Below are 21,313 nucleotides of genomic sequence, written 5' to 3'. Positions count from 1 at the left end.
TCTTCCGCTGCCCCCACCTGCAGCTGAATGGAGATCGAGCAGGTCGGTGCTGTCACACTTGAAACTAGAGATCATTGTCGACTGAACAGCCAGCCTGTGGAGCAGCTGTGCTCTTAAGCAGAGAAGATTTGCCCTGGCAGAAGGGGACAGACTGGCAGCTCCAGAGGTGGAAGACAGGCAGCTCTGTACATCCACATCCTGCTCCCTGTGCTTCTAATCCCAGACCTGCAGGGATGACCTTTACAAATGAGAGAGGGTTTTTGCTTTTTTTTACCATAGAAAAGCACATTTTTCTAGTCCTCTCAAGTATAATGACAGTTATTTGGTGACAGTGAACTGGGTTATGCGAATTCATGTATATAAGATCAGAGTAGGAAGGGAAAGTAGAAGACTGGAAAAATCTGAAACATGATTACGTAGTACTGATGTAGTCCCATAGCAAAGGCACTGGGAGAGGATAATTTAAGGGGACAGGATGACATGGTACTTTCTGTAAATGCTTTTGGAAATCATGAGTCATGAGACGGACCTGTGGGTTGGAATGATTGTTCAGTCACAATTGTTGTTGATAATTAAAGGATTCTTATGTGGTACCAGTCTTCGGCAAAGGTAAAATGAGTTCTGGCAGACCTAGGTCAAGGTGTTTAAAGCATTTTGCCTTTGTAGAGGGCTACTACCCACAACTGGGTGAATGTTCTAGATCTGCCTCACAGCAAAATTAGGTTCAAGTCCCAGGACAAATTAACCACTCCATTTCGCACAGGAGTAGCTCACCCTGAATCATCCTGGTCCCATCAGTCTGCTGGGGCACCCTCCTGCTGTGTCATCTCAAACATCACAGTAATTTGTTCTGTCAATTCTTCCCACGACCATAGCTGTGGCAGAATCACCACAAATAAAAACCCCACCACACTAGGATGCTCAAATAGTAGGTCATCAAGGCTTTTCTGCCCTATTTAACTTTTCCCATCTTTTGAAAAAAAAATGTCTGCAGGAATTTTACCAGAAGTAGTAAAGAGTTTCCTGAAATTGCATTAAAAATAAAATGCCTAATAGAAAATGTTGGTATTGCAACCACAATTGTGAGTAAAACTCCTGAAAACCAGCAGCTCTTTTTAAGAGGGCACTGGGATTGTGTTTAATTATCTTCTTGTTTTCGAAACTCTACAGATCAAGCTTTGTCAAGCATTTCTCCACAATTCTGCAGGCTGGAAATATTTAATTTTAGATAAAGTCATCACCTTTTTGTTTTCATGTGAGCATTGGAACCACCAAGTTCTACAGATGGAACAACAACAAATTTTCCGAAGATTTGTTTTGTGCAGTTGTTCCAGGTCCAAGAACTCTAATTCAGTCTGCTGGAGCACTTACAAGACCCTTCTCTTGTGCTGAATCTTTGATGAGGTTCACTTTGATACCTTTACCTCCTTTGGATCTTTTTTCCCAGTTGACTATTTTAATTAAATTTATAGGAACCTTTTATCCGAAGTAACAGGAAAAAAATTCTCTTTGATATACTTATCAAAGAGATAATTATCAAATTATCAGAACATAATTTTAAGAAAAATCAAATCAACAGATTATCTTTGAGACCTTGATACCCTCATTTTGGTAGAAGGTAACTATTCTGGAAGTTACAAAGGGATAATGTTATACATGCACAGACAGACTGTCTAAAGTGTGCTTTATTTCCAGAAAAGTAGATTAAGAACAAGACATGGTAAAACTCAATAAAAGAAAATCAGCATTGTAAATATTAGAAAAGCAGTCATTTTTGGCTTTTCAGTAAGCAGCAAATATCAATACCTGTGCATCTACCTACAGATATAGGAACATAAATTTACACACTTTTTTCTGAATATTAGACTCATATTTGGACTAATTGTATGACTATTTTGGTATCTTACAATTTAGTATTATTTGTATTATATACAATATACAATTTATATACTATATATATACAATTTATATACTATATATGATTTAGTATTATTAGTATTATATACTCAAAATTAGTATTATTCATAACCTAATCAATACAATTATAACATCCTGCCATTTATACAAATCTTTAAGTCACCCTTAGATTATAAACTGACTGGGTCTTCCCATATGTCTGTAAAGACTGTAGAATAAATTGTTTCCATATAAATACTAACACTTCACATTTCCTTGCCACCTTTATTTGAGTATCTCACAATACATTACTGATATTGGTTCCTGTTATTAGCAGTGTTCCCCATAAGAATAAACTGGCACAGAGATACTGACCCTCACTATCGCCCAGGGTCAGAAAAAGGAAACAGAGCTCTGAGTCCATCAGTACAGTTGTATAAACAGCTTGAGCTGCCTGCATGCCATGCTGACAGAGGAGAGGCCCACTCTGATCAGCCAGTGGATCCAGATGACATCCTGAATGCCAGTGCTGGTGCAATTAAGGGGACTGGAACAAGTGGCCAGTGATGGAAACGGGATATGGCAGGACTACTTTGCAAGCAACTGAATTTTAAACAGTCCCATGACAGTGCAGTATCAATCTCTCAGCAGAGCCCTTAGATAACAACTCAGTTTATTTTCAAGCTTTGAGCAAAGTTGCCTGCTAGTAAAACTTAATTATATGAGAAATATTTATCAGTTTATCTGTCTGTCAGTACTGTATGAATTGGGGGGATTTTGACAGTATAACTTTGGATATTTATCAACAGGGAAAATTCATTAGGAAGGAAATTATGGGATTACTTGCTGATTTCAGAGATGACTGGAATGGCCACAATTCAGAAAAGATGAAACAGCTCCTCCACAGAAGTGACATCTACGTTCATCACTGTAGGCACAGCAGAAAGACAAGTGACAACATTCAGGTTGCACCAAGGAAAATTTCAGCTGTATTCAAGGAAACTTTTGTTCTTCCTATGAGGTTGATTCAGAACTGAGAAGTGCTGAGAGAGACTGAGTAATATCATTCTTGGAGATCTTCAGAAAATGTATATACAAGGCCCTTCTAGCTTTGAAGTTGACCATTTTGTGCACAGTAATTGACCTAAATGAGACCTTTTCATACTAATTTATTCTATGGTTTTATTCACTGCATGATAGAAAATCCATGGCATAAAGTGTTCAAAAGCTCAAAGTTCATCATTTCAGCGCAATATGTAAGAGCTTCAAGTTCTTCAGTGTATCAAATCGTAACCAAGTCAAAATTCTTCACCAATGTCTTCCACCCAGAAATCAAGTTCTCTAATCATTCAGCAGGTAAAAACTTTCTTGGCATATGTGAAAGTACTTGGATAATCAGAGTTTGTATCATCCAGCAAGTCTTGCCCTGGACATATATCACAGGGATGCAACAAGAGGATAACTCAGGGAGATGGAAAACACAAGATGTGAGGACAGCTCTAGCAGAGGAACGCACTCTAATTAAAGACCATATTTTGCAAACAGTACTGCAGTATCTATATAATAATCATGGTTAAGAGAAAGGACTTACTTCTAGGCTTTACTGCACCATTAACTTCATAATTGGCTTTAACTAATAAATTTAACAAAGGAAAACTCTCTACACTCTCAGTAAGCCCAGTCCTTCAAAAGCAGTGATATCTGAATATACAAAGACAGTTCACATCCGTGAATTACATGTGAAATCAAGGCAGAGAAGTGAAAGAATTGCCAAGGTCATGTTAAAACCGATTGATGGACAGCAGAGAAGCAAGTCATTAGACCGAGGAAAGGCTGGAAAGCACAAGGGTGAAGATACGGGCCTTGCCTGGGTTGGATCAACAAGTTTAACAATTTGCAGTGATGAAATGGTATTCAAACATGGGGAATAAGAGCTGCTTAATCCAAACAAAAGGACAGGAAGCACAGAGAAAGATTTTTTGTGGCACTGACTGTTAGAAAGATACATAGGATGAAAAGGAAGGGAGGTCAGAACGGGATGCAGTGCAGATGAGGACAACAGAGGAATGCCTGCATGAAAAGGCAATCAGACAAATATGCTTCTTTTGCAGAATTAGGGATAAAGGTGCAATTTCCCTCTGTCCAGATAATCTGGACCAGCTGGGATTATTCCCCAAAAACATCTCCTGCAACTCTGAAGGGCGCAGAAGGGGTTAAAGCTGCCTGCAGCACAAAGGGTGGCGGGAGCATCCCCGTCAGACCAAGTCGAGCTGCGGAATCCCCGGGGACAGAACACCCGGGGCCCCTCCTCTGGGAAATGAGAACGGTGCGGCGGCCCCTTTAATAACGGGAGCCGGTGCTGATTAGTGTGGACGGCACGATTCACTGCGGAGCGGGAGCGGGAGCGGGAGCGGGAGCAGCCAACAGGCTGCTGTGCCCTAAGAGGGACGCTCAACAGGACTTACACCCCCGGCGCATTTATACAGGCGGGGGTCGTGCTGACAATTTCTCAGACATGATCAACACCTGAAATACCGAGAAATTATCTATTTCAGTGAAACATTTGTACTTCAGTGAAACATTTCTATTCTCTTTTTTTTTTTTTTTTTTTTTCATTGAAGGAGGATGCGAGCTAGCTCAGGAAAATCTTGGCCCTATTTCCAAGGCACAAAATAAGAGTCAGTCCCCATTTTAAAAGAGTACATTCTCCGAGAGACCTGCAATGAATGAAAGGATTTGCATAAAGTCACGGCTGAAGGCTTTGTAGCAACTGGAATTTGATCTGAGGTTTCCCAGATCAGAAGTCAGTGCCAGTTACAGGAACAATCTCCTTGTTTCCCTCTTCCTTCCCACTATTCGACAATCAAAGAAAAGCCTTCGATACAGTGCCTTTCTCCAGTCAGGGCAAGGGAAGGACATCGTTACTTACAGGAATCAGGACAGTAAACAAACAAAATGCAGACTGTTCACAATTAATTACTAACTAGAATTTCACTGGAAAGCACCTAGCAATTATTCCACATCAACAAGCCACCTGGAAAGCAGTGAGGGTGGTTTATGAAGAGCGTTAGGACACAAAATAATGGATCATTTATTTCTTAATCAATAAGGACACACAGAGAATAAGGAGGGTCCAGTACTGTAAGCATGTACAACAGCAGAGAACAGGTGATACTTGCTTTGACAAATACTTGGAATACGTAACAACTTAAAAAGAATCACTTCATGAGATGCAGTAAGAAAGTGTCTACATTTAGGAACCATACACTAACCCTAAATACTTAGAAAATCTATTAATTAGGAATGTGGGGGACATTTTGCTTCTGTGAATGGTTAAATATGTGTCCTAATGTGTTCGCACAGTACATATCACACTAGGATACAGTTCTATGTGGCATGTGTGGGCTGTGCATTATAGGTACACATGCATTTATCAAATACATATATTCTGTGTGTCAGCTAAGCAGTAAAAATGGAATCTATGGCTTCAAGTTTACTTGTTACAGACAAGTGCCCCCTAAACATTTAGGAGTACTATCAAACAACATGTCTCACAAAACAGTGTTTCCACATCAAACTTAAATGACAAAAAAAAAAAAAAAAAATTCTATGGCCAGTTTGTTAAGCACGTCAGTGGCCTGGATAGCACTAAGAGGACAAGCACCACTGGAAAATCAGCCTGCATAGAGCACCTTGGTTAGTAAGAATCCAGTAGAATTCCCAGACTGCGGGGAGCTGAACTGCTACAGTAAAAATAATCCTAGTAGATTGCAGTGAAATCAGCTCACTTACTTCCCTGTGGCAGGATGGGGGAGAGAATCAAAAGGGTAAGAGTGAGAAAACACATGGGTTGAGATAAAGACAGTTAATAGGTAAAGAGTCTGCACACACAAGCAAAGCAAAACAAGGAATTAATTCACTGCTTTCCATGGGCAAGCAGGTGTTCAACCATTCCCAGGACAGCAGGCTCCATCATGTGTCATGGTTACTTTGAAGAAAATTAACTCTACCACAGCCCAAACCAGCAGAGCATGGGATAAAAGGCATTCAGGCATTCTCAGCAAGCAAGTGGTCTTCAATAAATTGTGGACCTGAAATAAAGAATGCCAGCAATGCTTTGGTGACAGAAAACTGGGAACAGGGAAAATACAGCAATCTTTTAACAGCAAGTAGAGCTGCACAAACTAAAATGTAATGAAAGGAGGGAAAAATGTTTCCTTCCTTCTCAAAGAATATTAAGAATTGATAAATATATTTATATATACTGATCTAAATATATTTGTGGAATGAAATGCAGAGCTATAATCAATTGTGGGACTCTACCAAAAAGAGAGAAGTTAGATTTGTTAGGCAGTAAATATTTACACTTTGTTAGTGCTCAACTAACCAGCCCAGCTGGCTTGGTGTGAATGCTATGGAGATAACTCGGAAGGGTCAACAGCCAGACCAGAGAGTTTAGGATCAGCAACAACAACTCTCTCATCCTGAAGAGTTTTGCATAGGCATGTCAAATGTGGGAGATCACCTAACCACAGCCTTGTTGTTTTTAATACCAGTCTCTCATCTATCACCCCAAAATAGTAATTTCTTTTCCCTTTGGCTCATTCAAGAGCATACATCCAGTATTAATCTGGAGAATGTCAGGTTTGATTTTTCAGCATTTTGTATATGTTCTTCAAGCTGTTCCACTTCCACTGTTTCTTGCTGACCTACCACAAAAACCTCTTACTATGGCAATTTCTAGCCAAAACTTCTCCATTTAGAGAGCCACAATTCACAAGAAGCCTTGATTTTGTCTTTGTTTTGTTTTGAAACATGTTTACAGCCAAATTCCACACTGCGTGTTTGTCCTATTAGTTTCAGCACAACTTGTAAGAAAAAATATTCGCCCTCCAAATCAACGAAATATAAAATAGGAGCATAAACATAATCTCTGTACCAAGCCTTTCTTTGGAAATGAACATATCTCTGCCTTCTCCAGCCCCATAATGGAAGTGTGTTGACATGGCAGATACTGATGGTGCCAGTTTCATGTACTTGAGGTTCAGAATTTTAGAAATTGTGAGGCAGGCTTAATGAAGTTCACCGTAGCTGGGCTGCCATGGAACGACACTTCAGGGTAGGATTGCAAGAGGAAAGCAGCAAGCAGAAGCAAGACATGCAGTCCTCAATACAAGCAAACAATTGTCAGGGGTTTTGCATAAATAAAAATCATCTGGCCTTTACAGTGCTCATAGGAAATTGAAAATCAGTTCATCTCCATACAATCCTCATTCTGCCCTGTCCCCTGATTTGCAAATATCATTTAAAAACAGCAGGTGAACATAATATTGCCAAGGAAGCAGAGGAGTCAGCTCTCATCATGGAGGCCCTTTATCTTTTCTTCAGATGGCCAAATGTCCATGCCATAACAGTGTCTGAAGTACAAATTTAGGAAGTCTTGGTGATGGTGAAAGTTGTTGCTGAGTAGCTTCATCAGGAGGAGAATCTGAGTAAAAGGAGCACCACCATGTATCAGAAACTTGGAAACTTCATCAATATTAATGGAAACCTGGAGATTTAGTCAATATCAATGGATCTCAAGCAGGTGTAGGCTGGAAACTTGTGAGAGCTCTGGGTGTCACATACTGGCACACATTCAAATGTGAGAAGTAAAGGGTCATATAATGGTGATACTGATAAAAGACTATTATCCTTTTATTTTTAATCAAAGAAGACATTTGGAGACATATTTGGAGGAAGCAGGGAGGAACAGAGCAGGCAGTGAAGGAGAATATATACCTCATCAGTACTGCCAATATAGTCAAAGAAATCTCTTCAGCCAAGACTATGATCTCTCATACACCAAGTGTCAATGAGAGCTTTCACCTCTCATGACTCACTCTGACATCTTTCATCTGCAAGGGATTTCACAGAATAGTTCTATGAATCAAAGGTTGCCAATAGCCACTAAACTAGCAACTCTTCTCAAGAAACAGAGGCACCATCACAAGGATCATCTTCAGCATCAAATATGACTTCACTTCAACACAAATGTCCACAAACTATGACCACTCCACCCTGAAATTCTCCCTTCCATGGCAATCTTCTCATTTTCACAGAAAGACCCTTTGCAACCAGTCAATGCTTTCTCATGAAACCGGTACAGTGTGGAACAAGCAGACTTACACACTCATCACCATTAATAAATTCTCAAAGCTGTCACTTCAACCAGATATGCAGTTGATTCTGCATATTGAGTGTCCTGGTTTTTTGTTGCCTACAGTGAACTAGAAAGCTATCTCTCAGCAACAGAAGCCTTGATAATGCAGAGTTCCCCTTCACAAAGAATAGGAGTTGCAGGATCACTACTGCTGCTGCCTCAGGAGAAAGCAAAAGGTGGTGTCTTGCTTTCACAGTGCTAATTTACAAGGAGCAGGCTGGACTGGCAGTGATGTGGTGTGCTGCTTTTATGACGCTGTCCCTGCAGCTGATGGTTGACCTTGGAAACAGTCGTTTGCCCCCACAGGAACAAACATCTGAAACATTGTCACAATGACATTCTAGAATGTACCAGAGTGACAATGCAGATGCCATACAAACTGCAACACTACAAGGCATGACAATGGCACATACCAGAAATGCATTATCATGTGCTCTTGCTAATTTGGCAGTGTCCATTAGGAATGCAAATCCATGCCAGAACTGGACAAAACTTGGCTGTATCACTAAATAAACTGACAGCTCAGAATGAGGAACCATGCCAAGATAAAAACTATGTTCCTTTCAGCTCATGTGACTATTTGCTTTCATAAAATTACATATTTGCTCTTTCACTGACTCCTGTGAATGCCTATTTGCAGGGATGTAACTGAAATATAATACCCATTTTTCCTGAGGCAGAAAAAGGAACCAGATTGAGTTTCCTCTCTCTGAGGTGTGCTGCCTTTATGGTATGTGGCTGGAGCGAAGTGCAGTGAAAGCTAGTGGTAAAACTAGGCTGAAACAGTGTTGCCTTTGAGTGGAGAATATCTAATGAAGAAAAAAAAAAAAGGATTCCAGTTATAGATCTAGTTTTCAGGCAAAACCTATCTTTACTAAAATAGATTTTATTAATTTTTCTTTTCTTTGTTGGAGTTTCTTTTCATACTAGGTAATCTTTGTCTGGTCTTCCATAGGTAAATTATTCTGTGGCTTTGTCACACTTGCTTTAGACTATGAGCACCTTAGGCTGAGAACAGGCATCAAGGAGCACGTGGGATTCTGTGCTATATTTGCTACAAAGCACAGCACTCAGAGAGGGACCAGTACCAATAACAGCAGTGTACTCTTCTTCTCCTAAGCACAACTCATCAATAAAATAGTTACGTGATTTCTCTGTCTGGCAACACTTTCCCCATTCTCCCACCCCACTATTCACTGAAAAAATCTGAAGAAAGTGCAACATTATAGAATAGGAATGTAGGAGCACCTTATGGAGAGACACTGTGGGCCCCACTAGTGACAGGAAACGATGCCAAATTCCTGTTCAGGAATCTACATTCTGCAACAGGCACTTCAACCTCTTTCTCATCTTCTCATGTCTATTATGTTTTAGTCCACAGTGAGTTGCATAGTCGCTGAATTCCAACCCAAGTATACTGTATTTTACTGTTGGGTGGTAATTCCCAAATATTTCGTGTGTGATTCCCTAGCAAAAACCATCTAATGCTGTTGAAAGGAAAAGGGCATCCCCCTTTCTTCAACACAGAAATAGGCTATGAGGTCCTTTCTCCTCTCCTGTGGCCATACTGGTGCTTCCTACATGTTTTTGTGACTGTTAGTGTATTGACACAAGAGAAAATAGCATTTTTTCCCTTTTTACTTGTTTATGCCCTGTTAGCAATTCCGAACATGTCAGGGAGGGCTCCAGCATATAACAGGTTTGGCAACGTAAGCAGCAAGAACATGTCGCTAGGACCAGGGAGGAAGATAAGGAACAGAAACTCTGCGGCAATTACACATTAACTTTTCTCACTGCATCTCATGTCCTTTGGCTGAAAACTTTCCTATTTTAGAATGGTGAAATTACGTCTGGAGAAAAGGAATGTTCCACAGTAAAGCTGCTCAGCACACACAGGTTTTATTTTCTCTTCTTTCCAGAGACACCTAGTACAGTCTAGAATGACAGCAAATTATCTTCCTGTGTTCTTTTAACTATTCTCAATTGAGTCATTAGTTTCATCTTACAACTATTTCTTTCTGCTCACTTGCTCTTTCCACACTATGGAAATTTCCACAGTATTCCACGTGATTCTTTCACCATATTGTGGCAGTAGGATTTTAAATGCCCTCCTTCTTGACATTTAGTCACAGCCATTTTGTCCTCTGTCTGATCCACATTAGGATCTCTAAATTAACAAGAGAGGAGAGGTCACTGTAGTGTTCCATTTAGTAGCATTTCAGTCACCAGGGTGGAATTCTTAAGAGAAGTGCGTACTGCTAATTTAAATCCCACATACAGTAACATCTCAGTAGAAGTACTGCAGTGTGCAGATTCTACACAAGTGTAGAAAGTCTTCCAGCAAAAAGTAAATAATTTAGACCAGGCTGGGCTCTATTATTAAACTAAACCAGCTGCAGAAAGTTTTACCAGTGCTAATGAAACCTCACAATTTTAAAGTGCTTGCCCTAAGGAGAACTCAGAACAAAAAGATGAGGAAGTTTCTAGACTTCACTTTTTTTTTTTCTTCCCAGAGAAAAAGCAAAACCTGATGTGAGTGAGTTTAAAAGTCTGTAAGAGGATATAAAACCCCTCATATCATCTTGGTAAATGCTTGTTTCTTTTCTGTTCCTCTCCCGGCAGGAAAAGGAGGTGCTGCTTTATTAATTTTAAATACTTAGGAATGTAAGGTGTGCAGACAGCCCTGAAAACATTTCACATCTTAAATGCGACTCCCCACTTTCAGAAAAGAGAAATCCTTTAGTTCTGCACAACATAACAATTGTCTCTGACTCAATCTCTGTGGATACAAGAATTCTGCTAGCAAGGATTTTCTTGCTATTTTCTAAGCCCATGAGAGACTTTTCTCTCACACAGAAGAGGAGCAGAGTTATGTAAACAACCAAACACCTGCAGCCTTGAAAAGTCTTGCTTATAGTACAGTAGGAAAATATTTTGACAATGGATGTTTTAGGATTTTAGCCAATCACCCAAGGGGTGGCTGATCCTTTGTCCAATTAGACTATGAAGAAAAAAGTCTATAAAAGAGTTTGTAAAATAATTAAATAAATCAATCTTGCTGCACAATTCCTGCCTGCTGGATCTTCTCTCCTCCTCCTCCCCATGGCTGCGGGACACGGTGATATACCCTAGGGCCTAGGACGGTGGTAATAAATCTCTGTACATTTACGCTTTTCAGGCATCCTTAAGACAGCTGAGGAATTAATAGTAGCAGTAGAAGCTCTTTGTGTAATATCAGTCCTTCTGTGACCACATCTCATCCCTGATCTACAGAGAAAAGCCACTGCAGGTAGAAGACAGCCATGCCAAAAAAAACCCCACCACACAGTGACTACGCATATAACTTCCAATCACTGTCCTGTAAGAACTGGAATAAACTGGAAGGAAACAGAGACTGTCAGTTCCCAAGAAGTGTATGACCATTACGCTCTGGCAGGTCAAACACAAACAGTTTTTCCAAAGTTACATACATATTTTGAATATCCAAGCATAGGCATTTCGCTTTCCTTGGGGTTTTGCTTTCTCCTGCCTAAAACATTAAACTGACCAGAAACATCAACCAGAGTTTATGACTGCCCCATGATCTCTCTAGATAAAATGCAGTGATGCAATTTGCTTAGTCACAAAAGTGACTATGTAAAACCTGGGGGACAAAAGAATAGACAGACAAGACTGGAAAAGGTGGCTCAGTAAGACTTTGTCCCCAGTACTTGCTCAGGTTCTCAGAAATTGCTCAGGACAAGGTTATGGGGAAGAACAGACTTAGCGATTACAGTCAGAATAATCGTGCACGTCACAAGCCCTTGGGAATAAAGCAAGCTTCTCTGCATACCAAGCTGATAACTGAGCTTACTGTAGGTACTAAGTTAATTAGTAGCAGTTGGGGCAGGAGGTTGAGTAGATAGTGAGATGAAACAGGGGAAAGGTGAAATGCTTCCTAGAGGCTGACAACAAGATACTGGAAGAAACAAAGAAAGAATAAAAAAAATAAATTCACGATCCTAACTGAAGAAATATGCTGTTAAATGAAGGTTCCCACAGTATGACCAAACAACAAAGAACAGAAAGCTTTCTGAAAAAAAAAAAATCTCTACTGCACATGAAAGGGAGACAGTTTAGGATGGCAGGATAAATGTCCTTGTTTACTCTCCCAGGCTTCAACACCTTGTTTAACAAACCCTGCAGAGTGATATCTCTTAGGCCTTACCCAAGCCCCACTACATTTTCTGTGCCTTTTAATCACCAGAGACTTCTTGATGCAACCAGACTATGGAGAGAACCATAACAGCAGACAGATAAAAATTTCCGAAGTCCTTCAGAAATGCTAAAAGGCCTCATGTAGAAGCACTTTTCTGCTAGAAAACATATTGCAAAGGTTAGTTCACAGGAATTTATCCTGCTTTGTATCCTCAGACCAATAAAGCAGTATGTGTCACATTATAAACATGTTCAACTAATGCACACACAGCTGCATCATAAAGTACTGTTGTTTTATGCGTGCTTGTAAATAAATAGAAATAATTCCTAAAGATTCAGCACAGTCATCCATGAACTGCATGGGTAAACTCTACAGGAGTTACTGAACTCCGAACTTCAACAGAAATAAACTGATGCAATCAATACGAACAACAAGCAATTCAACAAAGACCTACCATTTCTAGCCTTTTTCATCCTGATATTTCATAACTAAGAGTATTTTTAAAAATTGTGCACTTATCAAAACTACTATACAGATTGCCAGCAAAACCAACATCTTTCTATCTATCCACAAATCAAATACAGCCTTTCCAATCACAGAAGTAGTTTTCCACCAAATAATGAAGCATTTATTCACCTTTCTGACTTTCTATTAACTTAGCAAAAAGATCCAGCCCCAAAGCAGTGCCTACTCCCCACAGGAGAATGTGCAGACAAGCAAAGTGCCTCAGCTCCCTCCACACAGCTGAAGTGCCTTCTATAGGAACTAACAAGGGGGATTCAACAATGGTCAGATTGTTGGGGCCTTTGGACAGTAGTCAGTGTACATACCAGAGCTAGGAGTTGTCTAAAGTCATCAGGCTGAGCTGGTAATCCATGATACATCTAACAGGCTTTGCTGAGTAAAAAATGAGTCTTAGATTCTACACCTTTCTGTGGGCTTACTCCATCCAAAAAGGAGGAATTTCCTTCTACTCCAATGGTTTGGGTCAAGTCAATCAAATGACAGCCACTACAGCCCTGGAAATTATTCCCACTCTTCCTCCCTTCTCCTCCACCACTCTGGCTATGCATTCCTATTGCTTCCCTTTAATGGGGAACTAATGGTTAGATGATACAACGAGTAGATTAAGTCAAGTAAATTCACTTTGGAAAAATGTAAGTACTTTCCCACTAGCTGAGATGGCTGGGCTGGTTCAGCAAGAGATCACCTGAGCACTGAATCACTGAAAGGAGGACAGGAGGAAACACAGAACAGGCAGGAGGAATAACTTTAATTACCTCCTCAAATCAGTAGGATATAAATCTTTTCTCTCTGAGGAATGTTTCTAACAACCACCAGCTACACTGAGTAGAAGGTAGTTGCTGTTTGTACCGACATGTGCAGATTCCACCATGGGTCAGTCATGATGCCTGTGTAAAGAGGCTGTCAAAACAGTTTTCTCAAATCTTCCTTAGCAGTTAAGGTGTTCTCAACACCAGCCAACCCAAAACGGAAATCATATTTTCCATCTAAATAATAGCCTTGCAAAATGACATGCTACACACCAGACTCCTGACTTTCTCCCCTTTATGTGGGTGTTAAGTCTGCCCTCTTCAAAAGAATTCTCTTGAAAGCAAAGAATGGACAACAATCAAAGCTAAAGGTCCTTTATCTGTCAGCCGCCAAAAAGGCAATTATAAGGAGAAAATATTCAAAACATAGAAACACTGACAAGTCTAGGCTGGAAAGGCAGATGATCTGATCCAACCTCTTACTGAAAGCTGGGCCCTGGACTCAGCTCTGTCTTGAGTATTTCCAGTCAAGAGGATTCCTCCATTTCTCTGGGCAAGTAATGGCATTTTGCTGTCTTCACATTAAAGACTGTTTTTATTATATCTAGAGGCACTTACCCTTTTTCCTGTTGCCTCTTATGCTGTCACCATGTACTCTCATGAAGACTCCCTCCCTCCTCTCTGCAACTACCTACTACTCTTAGAAAACTCTGAGTAGACACTTACCACCTGCCCAAGCCTTCTCTCCTCTTGGCTGTACAAATCCAACCTCTTTAAGTTGTCAAAGTTCTCCAACCCTCAAAGCATTCACCAGATCATATCCAGTTTTTCAGATCACATCCAAACTGGGGGGACCAAAACTGTACACAATATTTCAGGTATGTCCTAACAAGTGCTGCGCAGAATAATCCCACCCCTTGATCTGTTCATTACCCTCGTACTGATGCAGCCCAGGACACAAGTTTACCTTCATTGCTTCAAGGGCACACTGCTGACTCCTGTTGAGCTTCCCTTTCATCACGTCCACCAAGTTTATTCCAGCAGAGCTGCATCCCAGTCAGTCTGGCCCCAGCCTGTACTGCTGCTTGGGATTATTCTGTCCCTGCATGACTTTACATTTATCTTTGTTAAACCTCATGTGATTCTTGTTGGTCTAAACTTCCAAACTAAATACTATTAATAAACATTTAGCAGTTGTGCATCTTCCTGTTACAGACACCCAACCATGAGCTCCAGCCTGCTCCTGGAGATAATTCATCCTGTAGTGTTCAAGAACTTACAGTGAGGTAAGCACTGATGAGTTCTAAGGACATTTAAGAGAAATCTCTTGATCAGCAGCCCTTACCCCTATGGAAGATTCCAACTTCCCAGACATCAGCTGGGAATAACAAATTGCTTAGATGAGCACATCTAGGAAATTCCTGAAGTTTGCAGGAAATAACTTCTTGTCACAGATACTCAGTGAGACAACTAATAAAGATGCCCTCCTAGACTTGCTATTTGTGAATAGGGAAGGACTCATGGGAGCATTGGCGCAGCCTCACCCGGAGTGCTGGCAACAGTTCTGGACGCCGCCACTTCAGAGGGGTGTGAAAGTCTTTGAATGTGTGCAGAGGAGGGCAACAAAGCTGGTGAAAGGGCTGGAAGGTGTGTCCTGTGAGGAGCGGCTAAGGGCTCTGGGTTTGTCCAGTTTGGAGAAAAGAGAGGATGAGGGGCGGCCCCCTTGCTCTCTGCAGCTCCCTGAGGAAGGGAAAGGGAGAGGGAGGTGCTGATTCCTTCTCCCAGGGATCCAGTGACAGGACAAGTAGAGATGGCTCAAAGCTGTGTCAGGAAGCATTTCTTTACCTAGAGTGTGGTCAGACACTGGAACAGGCTTCCTAGAGAGATGGTCAATACTTCAAGCCTGGCAGTGTTTAAGAGGCATTTGGACAATGCCCTTAATAACATGCTTTAGCTTCTGGTTAGCCCTGAAGCAGGTGGGGAATTGGGGTAGATGTAGGTCCCTTCCAACTGAAATTATTCTATTCTATTCTATTCTATTCTAATTTTCAGACACACACGAAAGGTTCAGGTAACAGAAGTAATTCAGTACCTAATTCAGTTCTGCTGCTTATCATTACCTCTCATTCCCAGATACATCAGGGAGTAAAAATGTTTTTAACTCAGCCTTCTGTGAAATAATAACCTCTTGCCCCGTTTTTTTCCCTTTTGGTTGTAAAATCAAAGAGGGCATAAAACAACATTTGACAAACAGCACTCGATCAGGACAAGCATATGAATTTACATTTTACAGAAGTCATAAATAGATTTATGCGTGGGCCACATGATGTGGGCTGGGCAGGCAGTTGTTCCTGCTTTGTGAGGCAGAGATCAAGATTCCTTTGCTACGTGGGGAAAAACCCGGAATTTTCAGGGCAGTTTCTCTCATTGAAGTAAAGCAGACCAAACAGATACGACACAGGTAAGCACTCCCCCACTGCTCACTCCGCCCTCTTTCCTAATGAGTTTCCTGCTTTTGTGGGACAGACCGAGAAGAGCTGCAAAAGAGTAGGAGGTATGTGATCGTCTAGAAACTGCTTTGGATTCAGAACCTGGAAAACGGAGATTCTACTTTCCCACACAAAACTCATACAATGAGATCTTCCCATCAGTTGGTATCTTCCCATATTCACTAGTTTCTGACTTTTATTTTCCAAAGAAATCTTCATTGTTCTCCCTACCGAAAAACTCAGAAGAAGGAAGGGAGAGTTTTAGCTGGTGTTCTATTCTCGGGTCAGAACGGGAAGCAGCAGTGCACATTTTTTCTTGTGATGAGGAGAGAAGTTAAAACATGACTGCTCGTACCTACCAAAACCTCTTTCTGGTAAGTAGAAAAAATGTGTTTCTTTTGTGTATATACACTTAACTATTTTTGCTGTAGTGAGGGGAAAGCACACAATGTAACATGGAGCTATAAAAAACTGTATTTGTTTGGAGATGCATATTCATAAAAAATATGCCCATTGTGTCATGCTTTTTCCTTCAAAGAGGTCTTCACCAAAACAGCCAGATAGATGTAGATTAGTATAACACATGCAAGACAGCTCCTTAATTATGGTGTTCTTGAATGCCACAGATCCCTGGTATTCATTCCATATTGCCTGCACACAGTGGCAACTGCTGTCTCTTTCACAGAAATGGGGTTTGGAATGGGGGTCAGGAAAGGCTCTCCTGTCTGAGAACAGAGCAAAAAAAAGCACATCAGCAGAGAAAGAACTGAGGATACAGGCAAATACTCAAATAAATGCCTACATTTTACAAAAGCACACATACCCAGCTATATCCAGAACCTAAAGTTACATTACTGCTCTAGTGCTACACTGAAGTTAGATGCTCAATTTACCAGGGCAGACAGGCCCATTAAATAATGCTGCTTTTCTTCCGGGACCTGAATGAGTATTTGAATGTTCATTATGCAAGGCACAAATGTCCTAGAATTAACCCTTAAAGTTATTCTGTGTCTTGCTTTTGCAGTAACCTCAATCTGCATCCCTGTTAAGCCAGAGCTTTTTAGATATGCCTGGTAATAAGTGCTGATGGTCTATTTCTGCATTTTATGTTTTGCAGTTGTGTCCAAGTATTCCAGCTATTCAATATGCATGCACACAGGAAATTCTAGTATGTTTACATTGGTGTGCACAGATTTCCGAGGCTTATGATATACGTGCATGTACTCGAGCGTGTATGTTCTTACTTCAGTCACAATGCTTATAAATCTATTTAAATGCTCATGTTTCATGTTGAAAAAACTGTTCCATCTTCCACAGATGTCTGTCCCTTTAAGTGCCCATCTGTTCTCAAGTGCCTGCTACCACCATCCCTTCTGCCATGTGGTTAGAGACACGCTGGAAGAACATCCGCCAAACCTTGCTGCTTCTGTTCACTGCTGCTCTTCTCATCGGGGTCACCATGCTGGCCATTTCCTCTAACATCAACCCCGTAGGCTATTTCTTCCTCGGGGTAGGGGGAGTGTGCCTGGTCGGCTATTTGCTGAGTATGTTTGTCGAGTGTTACCTGAGGAATCAACACCAGCATGACGCAAATGAAATACCTCCAAACAGGCAAAGCCAAGCAGGGTAAGCAGCAACCTGGTTACTCCTCTTTCTCACCTCGCTCTTGGCCGTTTTACACACCCTTTTGCAGCCCTTCCTCTGAGGCACCAAACGCAGACTCCGTTCCCAAAGACCAAAGTTCTTTTCGGGTGGTTTTCCCTCATTATTGACGTAGAGGTTGCAAATGTCAGTGCCACACATGTCCTGTACCTTTTATGATATGATATATTTTCTTCCCCCTGGGAACTGATTTGCTAAAACTTGCCAATGTTAAACCAATCCAGGCCCATTTTATTTTTTTTTGAGTAATTGAGGCTTTCCAAACAATGAGTCAGACAAGGAAAAAGAAAAAATGCTGAAGCAATACCAAATCTTATTTGGGTTTAGCTCTATAAACCTTATATCTAGAGCAACTGTTTCTCGGCAAACTTTAAGAGAAACCTGCAACTGGGTGTGTTTTCACTCTTAAAATCCCAGCTTGGCAGTAATAAACCCCCTGATTTTTAGATGCTCTGAATATTTCCACTTCTTTTTGGCTTCATGTGCATTTGCAGGTTCTCAGCATTGCCCAATCTAACCCCAGTTTGCCTATTGTCCTTGAAGAGTTGGACTTTATTTGTAGCCTTGCTTCCTTGTATAATGCAGATAATCACTATCCACATGCATAAATGACTTGATATTCCTAAATACAGTGTTTATTTTTAGAAAGACCATATTAAAAAGTCTATATTGGGCTTTGCTAGTTTGGGGGCATACTTGAAGAAAACTAGTATCTTTTTATTTAAAAATATGACCTGAAAAGAAAAATGTCTCTAAAGTAATATTTTTTCTTTGCAGATAATTCTTTTAAAGACAGAATAATTAGTCCTTGTTTAAACTAAATGAAAGTACTTAATTTTCTTCACTTCTTAAAAATGGATGAACATTGAGCTAATGTATTAAAAAAATTAGGTCCTGTTTTATTCCATGAGATAACTAGCAATTCTTAGTAATAAATTTTAACTGGTAGGAGGACACCAGGTTAAGCCTAGGACACTGAACTGAACAGTATGGGTAGCTTCACTTACTCTGGGGAGTGTGGGAAAATGGTCGGATGAGCTATTTGCTATACCAGTAAGAAAGATATTAAGTTGGCTGGAGAGGTGAGCTGATTCAGAGGCAGAATATCCTACACAGCAATACCACATGAGATATCCTCAGTCCCATTTTTTGATTGTAGCATGGTCCCTACAGTCCATGATCTGTACTATAAACATAAACTAAGCAGTAAAATAACGAGTGTATCTGGCCTTGCTCTCTGGCACAGGGTGAACGCTGCCTACGAAGCGCCCACCTACGAGGAGGTGATGACCATGTCAGCTCCAGCAATATGGACAATTACATCCAACCCAGGCTCCGTGCCCTTGTCGCTGAGTGAGCCGCCCCCATACAATGTAGTTATTGAATCCTCTGCCCAACAGGAGATGATGGAGGAGGCTCTCCGGGGGCCACTGCCACCAGACACAATGCACACTCCTGAGACAGACACGGGCTCCAGCATGCAGCTGCAGCTGGTGCTGCCTCCAAGACTGCAGCGGTTTGTTTCGGACATCCATGAGGAGAAAGATATTGAAGACAGGTTCGAACCAGTGGAGCCACTCACTCCACCACCTGCTTATGAGATTGCCATCAGTGATGAGGTCTTTGAAGATGCTCACCAGCCCTCTGCATTAGGATTGATTTCACCTTCTATGCATACAGAACCAAACCCTCACTCCAATACAGGATGCTCCTAGAGGGCAGGTAAATGGCTGAGATTGCTTTGCCTTAAAATGCAAATGTTTGTTTCACCATTCTTTGAACCAGAGTTGAACTACAGACCCAGCTTCTGATGTTACTAGAATCTTTTTGCACGAAATATAAATCAATGCAATACCACACTGCTTTGTCCTGGCAGATACCTAAAACCTCTGTAAGGAAAGTTGTGTTATATATGGCAGCATTCTCAAACTGGAGATGCACTTTTATGGGAGAGGAGAAGTAAATCATGAGAAGAGAAAAGGTTGCCAAAAGACCTCTGAAGAAGGACTGTAGGATGCAGCCAGAAGAATCTGCCTGAAAAAGGCGAGGAATAGAAACAATGCTAAGCAGGATCTGCCTGTGCATTGCAAACAGCAATATTGCTGAGTGCTGTGTGGTCATCAGCCACCCTGAAATCCCTACAGAGAGAACAAGCCTGCAGTCCTCGAGTTGCTGTTTTGCAGCAACACAAATTTATGGTCTAAGCTGTTTGTTACTGTCCCTCTGCCACACCTGCTCCACATCCTCAACTGTGCTACATGGGACTGTAACTGAGGGGAGAGTGGCTGACTGCATCTGGAAGCTGGTACCACCTGATACCTGTCACTTAGGGTTGAAAGGTTGATAGTATGCATTAAATGACTTTGGTTGTTCACGAAGATCTCATCCCACACAGCCAGTGGTGGACAAGAGGGAGATAAGCTTTCCCCCTGCAAGAGAGGCCAGCAATGGGATACATACACATGTAAGCATTCTCTGCCTGGACCACTAGCCTTCATGGCTCTACAGCAGGGTGTATGTCTCTGCTGTACTACAGATGTACTCTAACACGAGACACTTTATTGTCATCATGGCAAGCACTTGCACAGAAAGGCCAAAGCTCCTCCAGTTCTCTGTGGGCTCTGGAAAGGTCCAGTGTGTCTGCCGAGGTCACAGCTGCAGCACAGAGCACCTGAGGACAACAGTCCCAAGGCACATTTGGCCTTCATCATGACGGTTCTAGGCTGTAGGCAGGTTCTAGCAGTCACTGATCAGTGATGCTGTGCCTTTTTAAAGGGTGAGCTAAACCGATCAGCTCTGCAGTGTCAAAGTGGTCTCCAGCATGAAAAGAGATGCGTTTGCGTCTGGTGAATGTCCAAATTAAAAAATAAAAATGGTGGTCTGAGCCTCCTGTGAAGGAGAGCAGCAGTCATCACAGCCTTGCTCACATGACTCATCACAGCCTTGCTCACATGACTGCATCTTTATTCATATGAGGAACCATCAAACCATAGGCTAGAAGCAAATAAATTATTTCTTATTGTTTGATTCTTTATAGTTCAAAGAAAAAAAAAGATCTTTTATGTTGTTTATAAATAAACAGGACTGCATTAAAAATTCCTGGTGGCATCATTAATTTTTCCTCCCAAAAGAAGCACTCCACAAAGCCATTCTTTTGCTTACATTCTTCTTATTTGATAACCTTGGCTTAGAAAAAAGAGAGGAGTTCAATTTCTGAATCTACAGCTGAATTACTTTATTATCATTATTGATGAAGCAATTATGATACCTCTATCATGGAAGTATTATGAGAGACAAACTTGCTGATACAGGCAACATGATTTCTTTAATGGCAATCACTACTTACATTTCCCTCCTGTGTCTGCGAACAGAAATGAAATAAAGGTCACCAAAAGGTATCACAGGTATGTGACACAGGCATAGAACCTTTGAGTCTTACACTGGGCAACTCAGGACCTGTCTGAGTGCACCAAATTGCCAGGAGTCAGGAAGAAATTCAGGTGACCAGCACAAACTAAACACTAGCCAAAACAAAGGTCAAAAATGTCACCAGTTACGATCAGTACAATTTTGTCTTCAACATTTGTAAAGG

The 21,313-nt window shown here is 41.1% G+C and overlaps 1 protein-coding gene across 2 annotated transcripts; it reads left to right on the top strand.

Annotated features, from left to right (window-relative positions):
* The first annotated feature begins 15,921 nt into the window (after positions 1-15,921).
* Positions 15,922-20,819, top strand: TMEM139 (transmembrane protein 139). Of its 2 annotated transcripts, none has more exons than XM_032098834.1 (4): positions 15,922-16,031; positions 16,269-16,433; positions 17,377-17,685; positions 18,968-20,819. In XM_032098834.1, the coding sequence occupies exons 3-4, from the start codon at positions 17,438-17,440 to the stop codon at positions 19,434-19,436; spliced, it is 717 nt and encodes a 238-aa protein (XP_031954725.1). In that variant the 5' UTR covers positions 15,922-16,031; positions 16,269-16,433; positions 17,377-17,437; the 3' UTR covers positions 19,437-20,819. The 2 variants fall into 2 exon arrangements, with proteins under 2 accessions (XP_031954725.1, XP_031954726.1); XM_032098835.1 differs by lacking the exon at positions 15,922-16,031 and adding an exon at positions 16,056-16,124.
* Positions 20,820-21,313: the final 494 nt, after the last annotated feature.

The sequence above is a fragment of the Corvus moneduloides genome, chromosome 2 (genome assembly GCF_009650955.1).
Source record: "Corvus moneduloides isolate bCorMon1 chromosome 2, bCorMon1.pri, whole genome shotgun sequence".
NCBI lineage: Eukaryota > Metazoa > Chordata > Aves > Passeriformes > Corvidae > Corvus > Corvus moneduloides.
The sequence above is the reverse complement of the archived record's forward strand: the minus strand, read 5'-3'. Positions and strand labels throughout refer to the sequence as shown.